This window comes from Lytechinus variegatus, chromosome 3, assembly GCF_018143015.1.
Source record: "Lytechinus variegatus isolate NC3 chromosome 3, Lvar_3.0, whole genome shotgun sequence".
Lineage (NCBI taxonomy): Eukaryota > Metazoa > Echinodermata > Echinoidea > Temnopleuroida > Toxopneustidae > Lytechinus > Lytechinus variegatus.
Window position 1 is genome coordinate 49,881,369 of NC_054742.1, and position 19,256 is coordinate 49,900,624.

At 37.0% G+C, this 19,256-nt stretch overlaps 1 protein-coding gene across 1 annotated transcript; it reads left to right on the forward strand.

The window, feature by feature from the left end:
- The first annotated feature begins 3,187 nt into the window (after window positions 1–3,187).
- Window positions 3,188–14,738, forward strand: LOC121411262 (organic cation transporter protein-like). The gene is made up of 11 exons (XM_041603879.1): window positions 3,188–3,428; window positions 3,892–4,152; window positions 5,218–5,321; window positions 7,736–7,890; window positions 8,900–9,068; window positions 9,652–9,790; window positions 10,555–10,643; window positions 10,997–11,205; window positions 11,587–11,695; window positions 13,101–13,310; window positions 13,729–14,738. Exons 1-11 carry the CDS (start codon window positions 3,264–3,266, stop codon window positions 13,823–13,825), a joined length of 1,707 nt encoding a protein of 568 aa, XP_041459813.1. The 5' UTR covers window positions 3,188–3,263; the 3' UTR covers window positions 13,826–14,738.
- Window positions 14,739–19,256: the final 4,518 nt, after the last annotated feature.

Genomic DNA, 19,256 nt, shown 5'->3' on the forward strand with positions numbered 1-19,256 from the left:
TGTTGTTATTGTGGAGGGGTTGTTATTTTATTTTTCACTTTTTAAGGCACAATTTTTTTCCGCTTTTACGTTCTTTGCTGTAGAACGGCCGGCGACTAGAATGTACTAAATGCATGACGTGACGTCACACGGAATGAGCCATTTACGATTATTTGTTTCTAGGCTCAGGGAAAGGGCTTTTCGATTTTTGTGACTTGACATGTGGTTGAATTAATAGGTTGAAAGTGATATACATGTAGGCTTTGTTTAGATACAAAATTTATGGAAATTTGTTTCCTTTTTACCTCACCTTCAAGATATAGTTGATGAAAAAAAATCCTACGCTATACTCCTTTTGTCTACCATTAATTATCATTATTTTCGTTGAGTGAATGATTGATGATATCCTTGTTCTGTATTTAACATTATACAGTGAATTCAATTTTTCTGATTATTTTAATAAATCCATACTGATGTAAGTGCCTTATTTCGTAGTCAAATAGATGAGAAACTGCATGTTGTTTGAATAATATCAATGTCGCTTATTCATATTAAATGCTGCGAGAATTTCTATACACGTTTTCTGAAACTATATTTGTTAATTTGCTATTATTTATATCATAATCTATATCAAAAGTATATTTTAATAGCAGGAGTAGTAGTCAGTAGGGTAATGGGACAGACAAATTGAGGGAAAGTACAATATAAAAGTATGTTCAAAGTAATGAGTGAGTGAGTGGGTAAGTGGGTGAGTGGTGCCCTAAATGAGATGACTGTTATAAACATTAAGATACCCACTTGATACAATGGCAAATAAGTTCGCACTTAAATTGCTATCATTTCGTTTTACAGGATACAACCATACCCCGAGTGAATGAGTGAGCAAATGAGATGGTTAGTGAGATAGTGCGTGAGTGAGTGTGGGAGAGTGAGAGTGTGAGATGGTTAGTGATTTAGTGTGAGTGAGTGGTGCGCGAAAAAAGATAACAGATCGCACTTTAATCTTTATAATTTTGTTTTAGAGGATAATCATACCCTGAATAAGTTAGTGAGCGAATGCATGAGTGAGTGTGAGGGAGAGAGAGTGTGTGGGTGAGTTAGTGAGTGAGTAGTGCCACAATGAGATGACAGTTGCAATAAAAACTTAAAGATATCCTCTTACCGCACTGTACAAATAAGTTCGCACTTCCATCGTCATCATTTCAAACTCCCAAACATTATCAATTTGACTTCATTTCTTTTTCACGATTTCATCAAATAAATGTTATTTTTTGTTTTCAAACAACTAAAGACTGAACAAGTGTTATATTGTCCTGGCACTTTAAATTAAAAGAACACTTAAATCATCTTGATCAAACATCGTAAAGTAGGCCATATTTTCTACAAATACTGTCTTCACTAAACAGATCAAGTACGGATATCCGGAATGAAAAAAAGGGTTCTCTTTTGGTCGAGATTCATATCATAGTCATAGTCGCATGCTTCAATGATTCAAGAACTTAAATGGAACAACACCACTCTTATGTAAATGCAGAAATTTTATTTTTTAAGATAAAGTCTTCTTAAGTTAACAATTATATTAAATTAAAAATCATGAATTATTTACATAGTTGATAAGTCTGTCTCTACTTATTTCGCGTATCTAGGGCAAGTGAATTCTTACAAATTATAAACCGTACTCATCATGTTCGCTAAAAACACTGTTGAAATGCTTAAAATATTTCATTATTAATCAATCGTCCTTACAGAGCTTACAACCTTCGGATTTATTTGTTTTTTTTTTTCATTGTTAAGGTCGAGGTGTAATGAAGTTAAACTCACTAAACGGATCAAGTACGGATATCCGGAATGAAAAAAAAGGTTCTCTTTTGATCGAGATTCACAAGGAGCGCCATCCGGTGGGCCATATGCTAAAGGGCGGTTAACCAAAGACTTACCTGGGCTTTTTTTGCGAGCATAAATTCCTGAGGTGTGTTTTATGCCCACTTACCCCTAGGATCTCGGCAACAGATCACGAAATTGCAACGGAAATTTGCATAAAGGTAGAGAATGACATTATCTACGCGTTTGCATATTAAGTAAATTGCACAAAATACTATATCTTATTTCATATTAATTGATTATGCTAACTTATTCATAAAACCATACTTTTAGCTCTAAATTAATAAACAAAGGTCCTACAACGCTAATTTGGGGTGCAATATTCTGTAAAGCAGTCTTTACTATTCTAAATGGAAAATCTTTTGCTATTTTTTTCTTTTGTATTTTTTTTGGGGGGATGGTTATTTTTATTTTTTCGACAAAAGTTATCTTTGACATTATTCTGGCCATAAATAGCATCAAATTAAATGATTGATTTCAATGAAAGTAGAAATAATCATATATTTATGAATTTTAGCTGTAAACACATTTTGTATTAACTTTTTACATGTAATCACGCTTTGATCAATTTTTGGTCTGACATGCACTTCCATAATATTGCGCAGTTTTTAAACTGCATACTCGGGCGTCGCAAATTTGGTCTTAAAAGTTGTGCGAAACTTGCAGGTAAAAAGTCAGCAAAACGGCGCAGTCAAAAATATTTCGCATGGCGGATTCATTGCGAAAAATATCGAGGGGACCACCCCCCCCCCCCCTTGATAGATTAGGGTTAAGCAAACAGTCTTAACCTTGAATGAGAGGAGATACATCGAGCTCAAGTATCGGCGAAGCCAAAATAGATATAAGGTAATCCTCCTTACTCTTTGTCGAGCATTCAAACATTAGTAATTTACTTTGATATGCAATATTTTTTCATTGCTCGTGATTATTATTCGTATATATAATTCGTAGGCCGATGTAATGTATAATTCAATTAACATTATTCCTTGTACGGGTGTATAGTTATGTGAATTCTTACAGTATTCAGTGGTTAACCTTTTGCCCAGTGTTATGTTCGCTTCCCCTGCATTATTCTATACATCTCTTTGAACAATTTTCATTTCATTTATTATTCATCAAGGAAAAAAAAGTATAGTGTAATGTGGAAGAACAATCATAAAGGTTCGTCTCCATGATTACTACCACGGGCAATGTTAACGTCACCCGTTCTCATTCTGTGAGTTTGGCAATGTCGAGGTTGTGTGTAAATAACTTTTGACGAATCCTTAGTTGTGACCGAGACCTCGACACAGCGTTATAACAAATGCGTACAAGCAACTCATCGATACAGTGTCCGCATAATCTTTGAAGGAACAAAACCTGGTTGGGTTTGAACTGCAAGGTTTACACTGAAACAAGCGACGATGAAGCAAGAGGGAAGGAAGTTTGATGATGTGCTTGTTGAACTTGGAGAATTTGGTCGGTATCAGATATGGATCTACAACTTATTGTGTCTCTTTGAATTCATTGCACCGTGGCAGATCCTGGTTTATGTGTTTCTTTCTGGAGAGGCGGATCACTGGTGTGAGGTTTGTATATTTATAGGCCTAGTTGAATATGAAAAAATGATAATGGTCGTAGTCGTAATCTAGTCGTAATGTCGTCATATAGCAATCGTACGACAGGCCACGATTTGAAACCAATTTGGCCTATACTCTAGAATAAAGCCTTGTAGTAATAAACAAATTATTGTTATATTAGTTCTTACACATGAATTTGAATCGAAAGATGTTTTTCATGCACATTTTTCCAAAAATTAGCAAAATGCAATTTGTTCTAAAATCGGATCGTGGACCAGTCGTCATGAAGGGCAGAGACCTTTTTACATGTTATTCACATAACATGTCTGTCATTAATTATCCCTTTGTCTGTGGAAAATATCATAATCAGATCTACATGCATTATAAAGTAATAGAAAAGAGACAGAGGTAATGCATTGTAGTTCCAACAAAGTTTATTTCCAAGTATCCCGTAAATTCGTTTCGTTTCAAGATATCAGACTGGGATCTTGTCGATTGTGAAAGCTATGGATTCAACACATCAAGAGAATGTGCTCTTGCAAAGAGAGAGGTTGGCATCACATGGAACTACACTGATGATACTAAAACAAAGGTTTATTCATCTTGTAGACGATATAATACCAGTGGAGTTGATTTTAGCCCAGAGCTCAGTCTTTATGGATCCGATGAATTCTCCTGCGATGCTGGTTGGTATCATGACACCCAAGGAGCTGAAAGGACCGTGGAGCAGGACGTAAGTATAGTAGCGAAAATAAAATGAAAATGCTCATTGAATTCAAAACTTTAGAAATAGTGTCTGGTGTCTATAATTTCTTGCTCCTCGCGGAGTATTTGGTTAACCTCGTCAGGGGAGGGCTTTGGCGGTAAAAAATTGTGAAAGCGTAGTGGTGTAGCGGTTCTGACTCTCACCTTGCAATCAGAGGGTCGTGTGTTTGAATCCAACCACGGCCTAGCGTCCTTTGGCAAGGCGTTAATCCACACTTTGCCACTGTCAACCTACCCCGTAGGATGCGAAATGCTATGTAGTATGTATAGCAATTGAGTCTTGGAACTCTTGTTGGAATGCTCCCCAGGGAGTGGAGAAAGTGCATACATTGTGTGCGGGCATGTCAGGATCCAATGACCGGGGTAATGATAATTGCAAAGTGCGTGGAAACAAAGTGTAAGAAGCGCTTACAACTTAAGGCATATCCACATGCTTTATGTACTTGCTGTACACTTTCGGGGACATAATAACCTAGGTGATGGGCTGGTGACGTAATCCGCCTATGATAAAATGTCATTAACTTTCATGCGAGGGTGCGTAGCAATCGGGTAAGATAATATGCCACTTTCGACTATGAAAATTGTCATCTTATAGTGCATTATACTACCGGGTATAGCAGAAATGGGAGTTAATGTCACCTTCCCAAATAGGCGTGAGACATTTCATGCGAGGGAGCATAGCGACCGAATAAGATATTTGCCACTTTTAGCTGTAAAAATTGTCATGTTAAACCTATAATAGAGTATAGAATTTGGTAGAGGGGAGACTCTGATATCGACCGCCAAAAAACATGTCAGTGATATTTAAAATGGGTCGCCATGTTCAAATGCGAAACTTGGAATGTAAACAATATTATTGATAATCGGTAACAGTACAGATGGACTGATCCGGCTGATCTTTTTGTTTGTCATTAAATATCGCTTTGCCTTTAAAAGAAGTTTATCCAACTCTTTATACCTTTAGTGTGAGTGTAAGTAAAGTACATATTAACAGCATGTACATGTAATTCAATTTTGTAACCTTCTCTTATAGTTTAATTTAGTTTGCGGATCTGGTTATCAGTCTTCACTCACTCAGTCCATGTTCTTTGCTGGTACTGCGGCCGGATCTTTTACCTGTGGAATGTTTTCTGACCGGTATGTAAGAAGAAAAATCGTTTACTCAAAACTTTGCTTGGAGAAATGCTTATTTTCTGGCCCGTATTACTTCATCATCAACCCTATTCACAATTGAATACACATAACATTGCCCTTGAACGAGATAAACATTTCCTAAAGCTGAATACCTTTCATACATCTTGAGTATAGAGGATGTAGTACTTATTCCAAAATTACCCATTTGTATGAAGTAGAGATTTTATGAGAACTTCATGACTCGCATATCACAAAATCATGCACATAGCCTTCCACTGTAAGGCAATGACATTCCATCTCCAAACTGGATGGACAAGGCGTTCATAAGATTTTTAAAGTCATTCCGATATCTGTATTTTAGCTTTCTTTTGTTCAATCAAGTACAATCGAAATTGCAGAAATGTTTTGAATGTTGGAATTAGGAAGATATTGTGTGCAAGTTTAAAAAATGCTCACATTGATATGTATAGCATTGAAGGTCATTATTTTTTTTATACTTGTATCAATGTAATTCAACGCTATTCTTACATGTTATGCTTTATGCTGTATTTATGGGGACTTATTTTCTCAAAAGTTAGTATTGGTGCATTTAAATATTTTTGTTCCGGAGAGGAAAAAGTAGATGAAGTGGTTGGGGTTTGATAATTCAGTCTTTTCTCTACAAGATATTAAAATGGGAATATCTTGGTAATTCCAATATGACAACTTATCATAATTGGCATGACTGGCAAGGACCATTTACAAGATTTGAAACAAACAATCGTTGTAAAACATTGAAACTATTTCTATTCAAAAGATCAAGTCCACTAGAAAACACCATATCGCTGGATATTTGATTTAAAATAAAAACGTTTAAATGTACAATAAAAATGTCATGACTTTGTTTTGATCTATTTCAAAACATTTTCAGGTACATCATCGGTAATAAGACACTGCTACAGTCGATGATGTAACACACTTAATATCTAGTTCCATTTTATGACATGAAATTTCATATGGTGCATAGATTTAAAACAATAAGCACAATGACAGACACCAATATTTGGTTCGGTAAGAACTCTAAAAACAGGAACTTCGAGGGGCTTCGTCCTGCCTACAACCTTGATTACTTTGAAAACCATGGAGTTATTATGTCAACCTAAATCAGATTGTCCTATGGTATATAAGGTGTGCTGATGGTATAATGTGTTTTAGGTCTGGTACGTGATACTGTTAGAAAATTTATCCTTAAAATAAACGAAGTTCCTGCAGCAGAGTCTCGAGAACACCTGTAATCTTACCAGATTGCGTAATCTTACAGGAATTTGGTATTTGGTGTATGGAACCTTACAAATTTCCTTTAATAAAACACCCTTTTTCCTTTTTTTAAACAGAACTGTTCTGTTAAGTTGCAGAATAATTCCTGTTTTATGAATTTACAGAATGATTCTGTTATTGCTTCATGCAAAATCTTCTTTCTTTTTTCTGTAAAATCAGGGTTTTTTCACAGTGTAAGTGATAATGTATAAACGAAAATGACAACAATGGTGTTGAACTTCAAGAACACTCAGAAAATCGTAATTCATTTTCGTAGGAATTCCAGGTCAGGCAAAAACAACGTTTTAGATGTAAATTGAAAAAAAAAGGTGTGCATCAAGTGTCGAGTAATGTCTTGGTAAAAATTTTGGATAATGAGCTTTAAAAAAAAGTGTAAGCGTTATGTTCTTCTGGAGAAAACTACACTCATTTCATGTCAGGAAGCCTGATGTATTGGGCTTGTGACATCACATCAGGTTATCGCGTCGGAAAGGGAAATGTCGTATACCGGACTTCTCGAGAAAAGGGTCCCCTAAATTGGGTCCAGTATACCCGACCATTCGACACTGTCTTGTGCTACGATTTTTTTTTCAAAACATCGGGTAAACTGGACTCGACCTTTCGGGAATTTAGGTTGCTCTTTTTCGACTGGTCGGGTAAACTGGACCCGACGCTTCAGGAATTGAGGGGGCCCTTTTCTCGACATGATAGTCGGGTTTGGCAATTGCTCGACCTGACGCGATAACCCGATGTGATGGCACAAGCCGATGTAAAGTATGCTACTGTACTATACTATATGACATTTTTACCAATAGTTGTATGATCCGTATTAACTGTGCATGCTCTTTCTATCATGATTCCCATTTTCAGTTTGCCAATATATTTCTTCGTGCAATATTAACAAATAAGTAATTGTAATCAATTGTCTCACTATGTGAATTCTGTATTTCTGAAAGTCAGTCTGTGTACAAATTGCTATAATGGCTATGCTAAGAATGGAAATGAATCAATTAAATACATTTATGGTGATTTTGCACATAAGTTTTTTTTTGTCTATTTAAGTCTAAACTGGACAATCTCTATCCTCGAAAGTTCTTCTTTCCTTGTCATTTTCTCTCAAGATTTGGTCGTCACCGAACCCTATTCATCTGCATGTGGGTTATCATATTTTCAGGAACAGCTCTCGCTTTCTCAGTCAACATTTGGATGTTCATGGTCCTTAGAATGATAACAGGGGCATTTACGATTGGAATGCTGCAATCAGCCTTTATACTTGGTAAAGTATTCAACCCTGGGCAGTGCATTCGTTGTTTTAGTACAAGCAGCAGTATAGTAGAAGTAGTAGTAGCAGTATTAGTCGCCATGGTAGTACTTGTAGTAGTATAGACGTATAGCAGCAGCACAAGCATCAGAAGTAGTAGTAGTAGTAGTAGTAGTAGTAGTAGTAGTAGTAGTAGTAGTAGTAGTAGTACAAGTAGCAGTAGTGTGGTAGTAGAATAGTAGCAGTAGAAGTATTAATAAAAATAGTGATAGTAAAGTTAACATTCATAGGAACAACACTGACGCCAGCAGAACACATACCGACTGATATACCGTGGTTTAACATATCCATACGAAATTAAGTGTACGAATGTTAAACATTTTTAAGGATGCATGTAAGTAAGCAGGTGCCATACTCCCTATGGAGGAAGGAGTCCGATGGGTATTGGTGGATCATGGCTACCGGGGGTGCAAGGGAACGGCGCCCCTCTCTATTTTGAGAATCCACATTCGAACGTGTACATGTATATTCATTTCATCATCATCATCATTTCATTTATTTCACCTTCATGTGTAAAAACAATAAAACATATATTTACAAATCAAAATGTACAATTAAATTAGGAATTGATACATAAGGTGTGGACCCCTTAAGAAGCAAATAGCTTATCACCAGGGGCCCATAACAAGCATAAGATATGGAAAAACATAAAACAGGAAAGAAATGGTATGTACAACTTAAGCAATAAATGTTACATCTACAGTGTGAGACAGGACATTTAAACAAACAACAAAAAGTTAAAGAAAACATTAAAACTTAATTTATTTTGAAATTTCAAGGATGCACCTATAATAAAGTAAATTGTTTATATTTACATATATATATTGGCATATGTAAATCTGAAATTTTTGTCTGCACCCCCTCTATTTCAAAATCATAGGTCCGCCATTGCTGAAGGGCAAGTTCGCCACTTTCATAGGTTACTTGAGACTTTTTATCTAAATTCTTTGTCTCCCTTTTTCAGCAACCGAACTGACAGGTCCTTCCAAGCGAGCCATTGCTGGTAACGTTATATGGGTTCACTTTGCAGTAGGCTACATGACATTGTCCCTCATTGCGTTTTACGTCAGGGATTGGCGCCATCTGCAGCTGATTGTTTCTTTAGTACCTGCAGTTCTTTTAATCATAAGTGTGTAAGAAACGCCTCCTATACTGGTGTTTTAAGTTTTTCTTAATTTCAAATGAGTGGACCAATAATATTGACCTTTTCTTTTTTTCATATATGAATTATGAAATATTTCTATGTAATACATGTTTTCCTATTCGGTGAATATGAAATCTCCATTTGTTGTTAAAACGTATGATAATTATCACCAAACTATAAAATGAAATATGTCGTATTACACACAATTCAGTATGATTGGTTTTATTGCATTTTGTATAACACTTGACGTTGTTTTTTATGTTTAATATTACGAATTTTATATCAGATCACTGTATTTACTATGGTAGGTTATATTGACAATTTGGAGCCAATAAACATCCATTCTAGAAGGCGAATGGACGTTTCTCGCACTTGTATAATTGCCACGCGCAATCTCCGGCCGAAAATCCAAATTTCTAATGTATTGGGAGACCTTATAAATTGTCCTTGTTTGCTGAAACTGTTGTTCAGTTTAATTTGTTTAATGTACTTATACTGTATTAATATCAGGTGTCCATCTGTTCATATTCAAAACTTTTTTAACATATATTTGAAAATCCCTATTAATGAAGGATCGCTCCAGAATCTCCACGTTGGTTGTTGTCAAAGGGTCGTCTTGAGGAAGCAACTAAGGTCATGAGAAAATTAGGAAAGGTCAATGGAGTCAAAGTCAAAGAGACATTCAATTTGGATGATGTGGAAGTTGACAAAGTAAGTCGAGGGATGACCCTCTCTTATTCTCTCTATCTCTCCCTCAAATCCCCCCTCAGAGACTTTCAGTGATCTCTACACTGTTAGAAAATTTATCCTTAAAATAAACGAAGTTCCTGCAGCAGACTCTCGGGAACACCTGTAATCTTACCAGATTGCTTAATCTTACAGGAAACTGGTATTTGGTGTATGGAACCTTACAAATTCCTTTAATAAAACACCTTTTTCTCTCTTTTTTTAACAGACCTGTTCTGTTAAATTGCAGAAAATTCCTGTTTTATGAATTTACAAAATTATTCTGTTATTGCTTTCTGCAAAATCTCATTTTTTCTGTGAAATCAGTTTTTTTTTCAAACAATGTATGAAGTTCGGTTAAGTTGATTGGGCAAGGTCTATGACACCCAGACTTGATGATACCGAGTATATTTTAAAGCTAGATGACCCCAGAGGAATTTAATTCATTTATTGAATGAACCGTCATGGCACTATCAAATTTACATCGACAGTTTTTTTTTTCTCTCTCTCTATTTTATTTCTTATTACATTTTCTTTCCTCCGTTGGTGCCACTCTTAAAATCATGGGCGGTCTACCCCATGCCCACGTCGCACCGACCCTGAGATCGTCGTTTCTTTAACGCATCCTATATCGACACTAATGAAAGTCAGGTGCTTAGTTGTTTTTTAGCCTACTGTTTTGACAAACCAGAAATTTTAACCACTTTAATCCAGTATGATAACCATGTCTTCATCATTTTTTTGCATAGAAAGTGGAGGGAAGAGGAAACCAGGGCGTGACTGAACTGCTTCGCAGACCTCGTTTACGGCTCTACACTATAAACCTCATGTTTCAACTGTAAGTATTCAGTTTCTAGTTTCATATTAAAACAATTGCAAAAGTGCACTAAACGCTACAAGCCAACAAGGGCATGTATCTAGGAGAGATTGATATGAGATATTAGTTTTGCCGTAATTATGCCATACTATTTCAAATGTCCTTTTTTTTCGTTTTCCTATGTGGAATATAAAGCAAGTCATTTTTTTCAGCGATAATAATGTTATCGCCATCTTTCCGCACGTTTTGATTGGGAGAGATGGCTATATGCACGTCGCCTCGAAAATAATGGTTGTCACATCACCTTCCCCACGACTTTTATTTGCTTAATAACTTCTACATTCTACTATTTTCTGTGACCCTCCCCCCCCCAGATGTGTGAACACGGTAGTGTACTACGGAATATCGTTGAGCACCGATCAACTTGGAGTCAACAAATACATAGCTTTCGCTATCGCGGGTGCTGTTGAGATCCCTGCTTGCTTTTGCCTTGTCTATCCCATTGAAAGGTGGGGTAGAAGGCCAGTTTATATGTTCTTCATGATCCTTTGCGGAGTCGCGATATTGGCAACTATTTTCATTCGTAAGTTTGTCACCCTTCATATTTCAGAACATGATAAAAGATGATATCATCTGCATGATTATTCATGCAGATATCTAAATAGGTATCAGCCAATCATGTATTATATGTATAGACTCGATGCCCGGATGGTCCATTATAATCGTCACTTTTTATTGTGAGTAGAATAGGGCCCATTACAAAACCCCGCGGCACGCCACATATGGAAATAGAAAGAAGTCATATGTTGAATATAGACTTTGTTTACAACATTCAAAACAATGTTTCTTTAAAGCATTGGTTGCGATCTGACGACTTTCGTATCTTATTTGTTGAAAGTCAACAATAATTATGAATTCATGAAGGTAAGTAATGAAGTAATTAATCATTCTGTTTACTTTACAGCGTATGGCATTGGACGGGCCGCCGTGGCGATGATTGGCAAGTTTGCCATTACGTCTTCCTTCTGCGTAGTCTACCTTCATGCATGTGAGATTATTCCTACTCCTGTCAGGTAATTCTTCATAAGATATCCCCCCCCCCCCAATATAAAAAAAAATCCCTCTCGTGGTCCAAAAACATGAATAGGTCAGATGGGTGCAGCTCCCATTTTATTTACATTATTTCTATTATTTTTTAACCTATTTTAGGTCGTCTTTGACTAGAACACAGAAATTAAATAGTAGAATTAGAATAAGCAAACTGTAAAATATAAAGGGTATATTACTGTCTAGGGCATATTAATCACTCCGGAAAGATTCTTTTTAAAGGGGTAATCCGGGCTGAAAATATTTATATCTAAATAAATAGAGGTAAATTCACAAAACGAAATGCTGAAAATATCATCAAAATCTGATAACAAAATAGCGAAGTTATTGAATTTTAAAGTTTAGCACTAAATTGTGGGAAAAAATAAAATAATGCAGGTCTTCATTAGGTGGGCTAATGATATCACATTCCCTCTTTCCTATTTCTAATGTTTTTCTCATACATGTGTGAGAGATATGTCTCCCTTATCATGAAATAAGCAATGAATATCTATTTGCTTGAAGGAAAAAAAATGAATAAACCTAATTTCATATAATAAAATAAAAATAGAACGAGTGGAAATATGACATCTCATCGGTTTTCTTATTAAATATGCATAAAGACATGCCTAGAACTATTTCACCAGAATAATGACAATCTTTTATAAAATGTATTCACTGTGTTATTCCTTGTCAAATTTGGGTCAAATTTTCAGTGTTTGTCTGATTTTCTTTAGCTGTTCAAATCATATTCTTTTCAGCCTGGAATATCCCTTTTAATCTCGTTTTAACTATATAGTTTTGGGGGAAACATATTTCCTTAATCTTATAAAGCTCGGGCTATTTTATAGCTCGGGTGATTTACTCAGATCTCGGCTGATTAATTTATCACGAAAATGTGGAGGAGTTAAATACCCCCCCCCCCTCCTCGCCCCATTGCTTTATAGGGTATAGCTCTACCCAAGTGCAGTGGCGTATATTAGGCAAATCGGCGCCCGGTCCAGCAAGCGCTGAAATTGCGCTCCTTCCAACATCTAACATCAGGGGCAAGCCCTAAAATCAAGCACATCATTGTTTATTTATCAGATCCAACTTTCTTGGAGGGGAATGTAGGCCTATTTATTCTTTCTTTGGTTCTTTTTCTTTCCCTTTGTTTTTTTTGCTTGTTTTTTTGTCTTCGCAGACCCACGTTTTTTGTGCTATTTTTTGCGCAAAGTGAGAGTGTGCGCCTGTAGCAATTATTGTCCTTTGGCACATATGGAACTGTTCTACAAGGATGAAACCACACTCACTTTGTAAATGTTAAAAAGCAATAGCTCTGTTACTATCGGGGTACTATCGCAATATATAGTTTTCTTTTTATTCCATGTTCTTGTAATAATTACATTCCAGGAATTCTGCCCTTGGTATGTGCAGCCTCTGTTCAAACATGTCCAACATCTTCGCCCCTCCGATCCTACTCTTATCCGCCGTGTGGACTCCATTTCCGCTGGTGATATTTGGCTCCTTCGCTATCGCTGGAGCAGCACTTGCCTACTTTCTTCCAGAAACCAGAGGCAAGAAAATACCAGAGACGATGGAAGAGGGGGAAAACATAGGATGGTAAGAGCTTATAAGCTGTCGATATTCTGTCTTGTATGCAAGGTTTTGAATGATCTTCAATTATGATTGACGGTTGATCTTGATGGACTCGATCCCGGATTTTGACTAAATGTTTATGTTATTATGAATTAACGGCACGATTGTCCTGATTGTCTAGGGTTCTCATTTGAATCATGTTATTATGACCAAAATGTAACTCAGCCCTAATCTGTCTTAATCATTACATTACCTTTCCACTGAATGCACTTGGCAGCGCCTTAATTGGATATTATTGTGTTGCGTTTTAAAAACTCAGGGATATTGTCGAAATATTCTTCATGTATCTTGAACATGTTGATACACTCCGCATTTGGCATGTCATTTTCATGACAAATTACAATTACTTATAAAAATGCCTTTATATCATAAATAACTACAGGAAAGCTGCACCAAGGAGGAAAAGTCAGGGCGTGAATGATTCCAAATACTCCGACTACAACTACCACAAAGCAGAAGAGAAGGGAGATCCGGTGTAAGATAATGTAAAGACGAGGGACCAAGCCACCATTGAGTTATCATGCTTACCAGTTCTGTAGATACCCATCCAACCCAGGCCGGACTGGTCCATGGACTAGTCTAAATTATACTTTTAGCTTTGTATGTATTATTTTGGTGAAGCAAAATGAGTGTATTAACATAGATCGCAGGAATGTTTGCAATACAAAGATTGCATTGCATTCTACGTCAGGATTGACGTCTTCTGCAGCTAATTGTTTCTTAAGAGCCTGCAGTTCTTTTAATCATTTATGTGTATAAAGAAATTCATCCGTCTATACTAGTGTTTTACGTTGTTCTTAATTTCAAATGAATGGACCAATGATATTGACGTTTTCTCTTTTTTAAAATGAATTCTGAAATACTTCAATTTCCTCCTATGTAACACATGGTTTCACTCTTTGGTGAATATGAAATCTCCATTTATTGTTAAAATGCATAACAATTTCACCAAGAGCTTATGTAATTATTACCAAATCATACAAAATGAAATATTTCGTATTACATACAATTCAATACAAAATAAATAGTGTGTGATTGGTTTCATTTGCAATTGTATAACACTATAGTTCATAATTGTACATATTTTGTAAAGAAAATGTGCTAAACGATCAAAATGTAATAATTTAATCAATGTAATTATTTATCCCATTTTCAGTGTGTGCAAATCATTTTTCTTTCATATTGTAGCACATTTGTATTATTCATATGTTAATAAAGGCTTATACTGATAATTGATCAATATTCTTGTTTAAAAAATCCCTTTTCAGACTGAATTTCAACTGATTCATTGTTTGATCGAAAATCAGAAAATGGAGATTAACTGGTGTGGAAAGGTGACATATCTCCCATCCCCTAGATCCGAGAGCAAAATGTAAAACACGAACGAAAAAAGAAAAAGCTGGCAGAACTAATGAAAAAGTCTTATTATTGAAAAATAATCAATGTTTTCTCCAATGTCACAGACCTCCGTCTGAATTGCTAATTTTTACCTTTTGTTACCAAATGTTATTGTCCAGAAACCCCTATTTCCAACCACGAATGTTTAACACTTTTCTGCGGAAAGAGGCTACTCCCCTTCCACACTTTTCCTTGATTGGTTGTTTTCTCTTTTCTATATTGGTCGACTGGAGATTTTTTTTATTACGTTTTGAGTATAGTCTAAAGTGTGAGGGTGTGTGTGTGTGTGTGTATATATATGTATATATATATAAATAGTATATTTTGTATACTGTTAGTGTCAAATTTATATGTGAATCTTTTTACGGTGTGCAAACATTTATAATTCAGCCATTGACTGCCAAGAATGTTTTGTTGCCTAATAAAGACCAATATTATTTGAATCCTAGCCTTGACCCCGTTGGTGTTATTATTGCTATTGTGTGTATATAGACCTACTGCACCCCCCCAAAAAAAAAAAAAAATAATAATAATAATAATAATAAATAAATAAATAATGATTATAATAATAAATAAATAAAATAGAAATAAATAAATGAATGACAATAATAATGATAAATGTATAAATAAATGAATGATAAGATGTAAAGCTTTAGATTCGAAAATTAATCATATTGAATATATAGATTCCTTCCAATTACCGTATCTTCACTTCATTATTCACGCGCAGGATTTTTCCACAGCTTATGTTTCGGCGAAGGGGAGGGGGGTATGTCAATATTTTTAAAAAAGCATACACATGCAAGTGAGGGAATGAAGTGGCAAGGATTCTTTTTATTCCTTACATAGGGATTGAACATGCTTGTGTACACTTGCAATAGATTTTTTAAAATTTGCAATGCAAGAAATATTTGTTTTTAAATATGGGGGCTGCCCTCTGCTTGCACCCTTGAAAATTTGAAATGAATTTAATTATAATTAATTGATCTAGGGCTTAGTATTACTTAGTATTAGTATTAAATATGAGATTTAGTAGTTAATATTTTTTTCTTAACTCGGTGAAACTATAGAATGTCACTTCGAATCAAGACCAGATCACACCTATCGATCTCATTTAGAAACAAATAGTAATTTGTTTATTCTTTGAAAGTATGATTAAGGGGGTTCAGAGTAACTATTGACATACAAATGTTACGTTAGCAATTGGGAATCCGATTCAGAAATTTTAGACAGTCGGGGGTTTCTATATTATTTCGATGCAGGGGCCGCGGAACCGAAGCTAAGGGCTTCACAACCCCATCCCTTCCCTTTTTCCAGCAAACGTATACACAAAAGTAGAAATTAGGCCTACCATCTTATTTTTATTTTTCAAGGTTCACCCTCCCCCCCCAAAAAAAAAAAACTGGTTTGGCCCCTGCGATTTTCACCTGAAATATGTAACAATTTTGGTATCTGATCAAATGTGCAGTGTGAGGCTAGACTGATCGATATTCGACATAGGGGCGCCGAATTTATGTTCAACATAGGGGGCGTCGAATTCATTTTCGACATGGAGGGGGGGGGCTCAATTCATGTTCGACCAAGGAGGGGCGCCAAATTCATGGTCGACATAGTGGGAGCAATATTTTACCTAGTTTGCACCGAATTGATGTTGAACCTAGAGGGGCACTAAATTAATATTCTTCCTAGGGGCGCTGAATTGATATTCGACATGGGGCGCGCCGCATTGATGTTCGACCTAGGGGGGCACCGGAATGATGTTTTACCTAGGGTCGCCGAAGTGATGCTCGACATAGTGCCAAAATGTTCGACCTAGCGGCGCCGTATTAATGAAGGGGTTGCTGAATTGATGTTGACATAGGGAGCGCCAAATCGATGTGCGACCGGGGGCGCCGAATTAAGGATTTACCTTTGGGTGTCGAATAGTTGTTCGACCAAGGGGGCGGCGAAGTGATGATTGACGTAGGGGATGCCGAATTGATGTTCAATTAGGGGAGCTACATCTGCAGAATTTATGTTCGACCTGAGGAGGGTGTTGAATTGATGTTCGACCAAAGGGCCACCGAATTGATTCGACCTGGGGGCGCCGATTTGATGTTCAACCTAGGTGAGCCGAATTGATGTTCGACTTAAGGGCACCAAATTGATGTTCAACATCGAGGCGCCGAATTCGACATGAGGGGGCGCCGAATTCATATTCGGCATTAGGGCACGCCATAATGATGTTCTACCAAGGAACACCAAAGTGATGCTCGACATAGGAGGGTTCTGAATTGATGTTCAACATAGGAGACATCGAATTGATGTTCAACCTAGGGTGGACGAATTAATGCTCGACCTAGTTGACCAAATTTGATAGTGTCCTAGGGGCGCCAAATTGATGTGTGAGTTGGTTGGTTGGTTGGCTGAGTTTAGTGTGGAGGTGGCGCTATCCATCGATATCCGATGATTTCCGCCAGGCTAAGCGAGAGGGATTCCACCCTCCCCTGTTACAGCTCTCGTCATAGAGAGCGCCGAATTTATGTTCGACATACGGGTGGGGGAGGGTTGTCGAACTGATATTCGACCAAGGGTGTGCCAAATTCATGTTCGACTGGGGGTCAAAATTGATGTTGAACTTAGGGGGCACCAAATTAATAGTTCTAGGGGTGCTGAATTGATGTTCGACATAGGGGCGCCGAAATGACAGATGATCAACCTAGGGGGGGAGGGCTGAATTAATATTCAACATAGGGGCCGGAATTTGATAGTGACCTGGGGCGCAAAAACGATATTCAACCAAGAGAGTGCCGAATCGATCATGGGGCCACCGAAGTGACATTTGACGGGGGCGCCGAGTTGATGTTCAACCTAGCTGGGCTGAATTGATAATCGACTTAGGGGCACCAAATTGATGTTCAACCTAGGAGGGCGCCATATTGAGGTTTAAATTCGGCATAAGGGGGCACGCCAAATTCATGTTGTCCCTAAGAGGACGCTGACTTCATGTTCGACATAAGGGCATCGAATTGATGTTCAACTTTGGGCGCTATAAAATTGATGTTCTACCTTGGGGCACCAAATTCATGTTCGACATAGGGGGGCGCCGAATTAATGTTCAACCTAGGGGGGACAAAATTGATGTTCGAAATAGAGGGACGTTGGATCAATTTTCGACATAGGGGCGCGGAATTCTTGTCCAACCTAGGGGTCGCCGAATTCATGTTCGACAATTGGGGGGTCAAACTTATGTTCTATCTGGGAGGGTCTAGAATGGATGTTCCACCAAGGGGGTGCCGAATTGATGTTCTACCTTAGGGTGCCAAATTTATGTTTTACATAGGGATGCCGTATTGATCTTCAACCTCGAGGTGTGCTGAAATGATGTTCTACCTTGGGGGCTGAATTCATGCTCGACAAAGGGGTCGCTGAATTGATGTTGTACCGGGGAGCCTAATCAATGTTTTACCTTATGCGTTGAATTGATGCTCGACATAGGGGATGCTGGAGTGAGGTTCGGCCTATAGGGAGCACCAAATTAATGTTCGAAATAGATGGACGTTGAATCAAATGTTCGACATAGTCATAGGGGCGCCGAATTCATATTCAACCTAGGGGCACCAAATTCATGACCAATTCATGCTCGACATAGGGGGAGCCATGTTGATGTTTGTCCTATAGGGGGGTGCCAAATTTGTGTTTTACCTAGGGGCACCGAATCGATGTTGAAGCGGGGGGGGGGGCAAATTAATATTCTTCCTAGGGGGCAGAATTGATGTTCGACCTAGAGGGACCTAACTGATGCTCGACATACGGGGCACTGAATTGATGTTTAAAAGACAAAGTCCACCCCAACAAAAAGTTGATTTGAATAAAAAGAGAAAGATCCAACAAGCATTACACTGAAAATTTCATTAAAATTGGATGTGAAATAAGAAAGTTATGACATAAAGTTTTGCTTAGATTCACAAAACAGTTATATACACATCTTGGTGGGTATGCAAATGATGAGACTGATGACGTCATCCACTCACTATTTCTTTTGTATTTTATTATATAAAATAGGGAATATCCTATTTTTCCCCTCATTGTCAAGTGAATCAACGATTAATTCCTCCCTGAACATGTGGAATGAGCATTGTTTAAAATTATGATTCAGTAAAGTTGGTCATGATCGTCTAATCTCTAAAAAATAAAAAAAAATTATAATTCAAACAATAAAAAACAAAATAGTGAGGGACATCATGGAATGTCCCATTTGAGTTGTACATATCATGTTTTATGAAAAATAAGCAAAACATTAAAATGGCCTGACTTTATTTAACATTTGATTTTTATGAAATTTTCAGCATTTTGCTAGTTTGATTTTTCTCTTTTTATTCAACTTGACCTTTAACCTGTGGGGTGGCGAATCGATGTTCAACCTAGCGGGCGCAAATTGATGTTCAATGTAGAGGGGCGCTGGAATGTTTGACCTGGGGGCGCCAAATTGATATTCGACCTGAGGGGGCACCTAATTGATGTTCTTCCTGG

Coding starts and splice junctions, on each gene's coding strand:
- LOC121411262 (XM_041603879.1), top strand. CDS start 3,264: ATGAAGCAAGAGGGAAGGAAGTTTGATGATGTGCTTGTTGAACTTGGA. Junction 11,206..11,586: donor ATTGGCAACTATTTTCATTC/GTAAGTTTGTCA, acceptor TTTACTTTACAG/CGTATGGCATTGGACGGGCC. Junction 13,311..13,728: donor GAGGGGGAAAACATAGGATG/GTAAGAGCTTAT, acceptor AAATAACTACAG/GAAAGCTGCACCAAGGAGGA.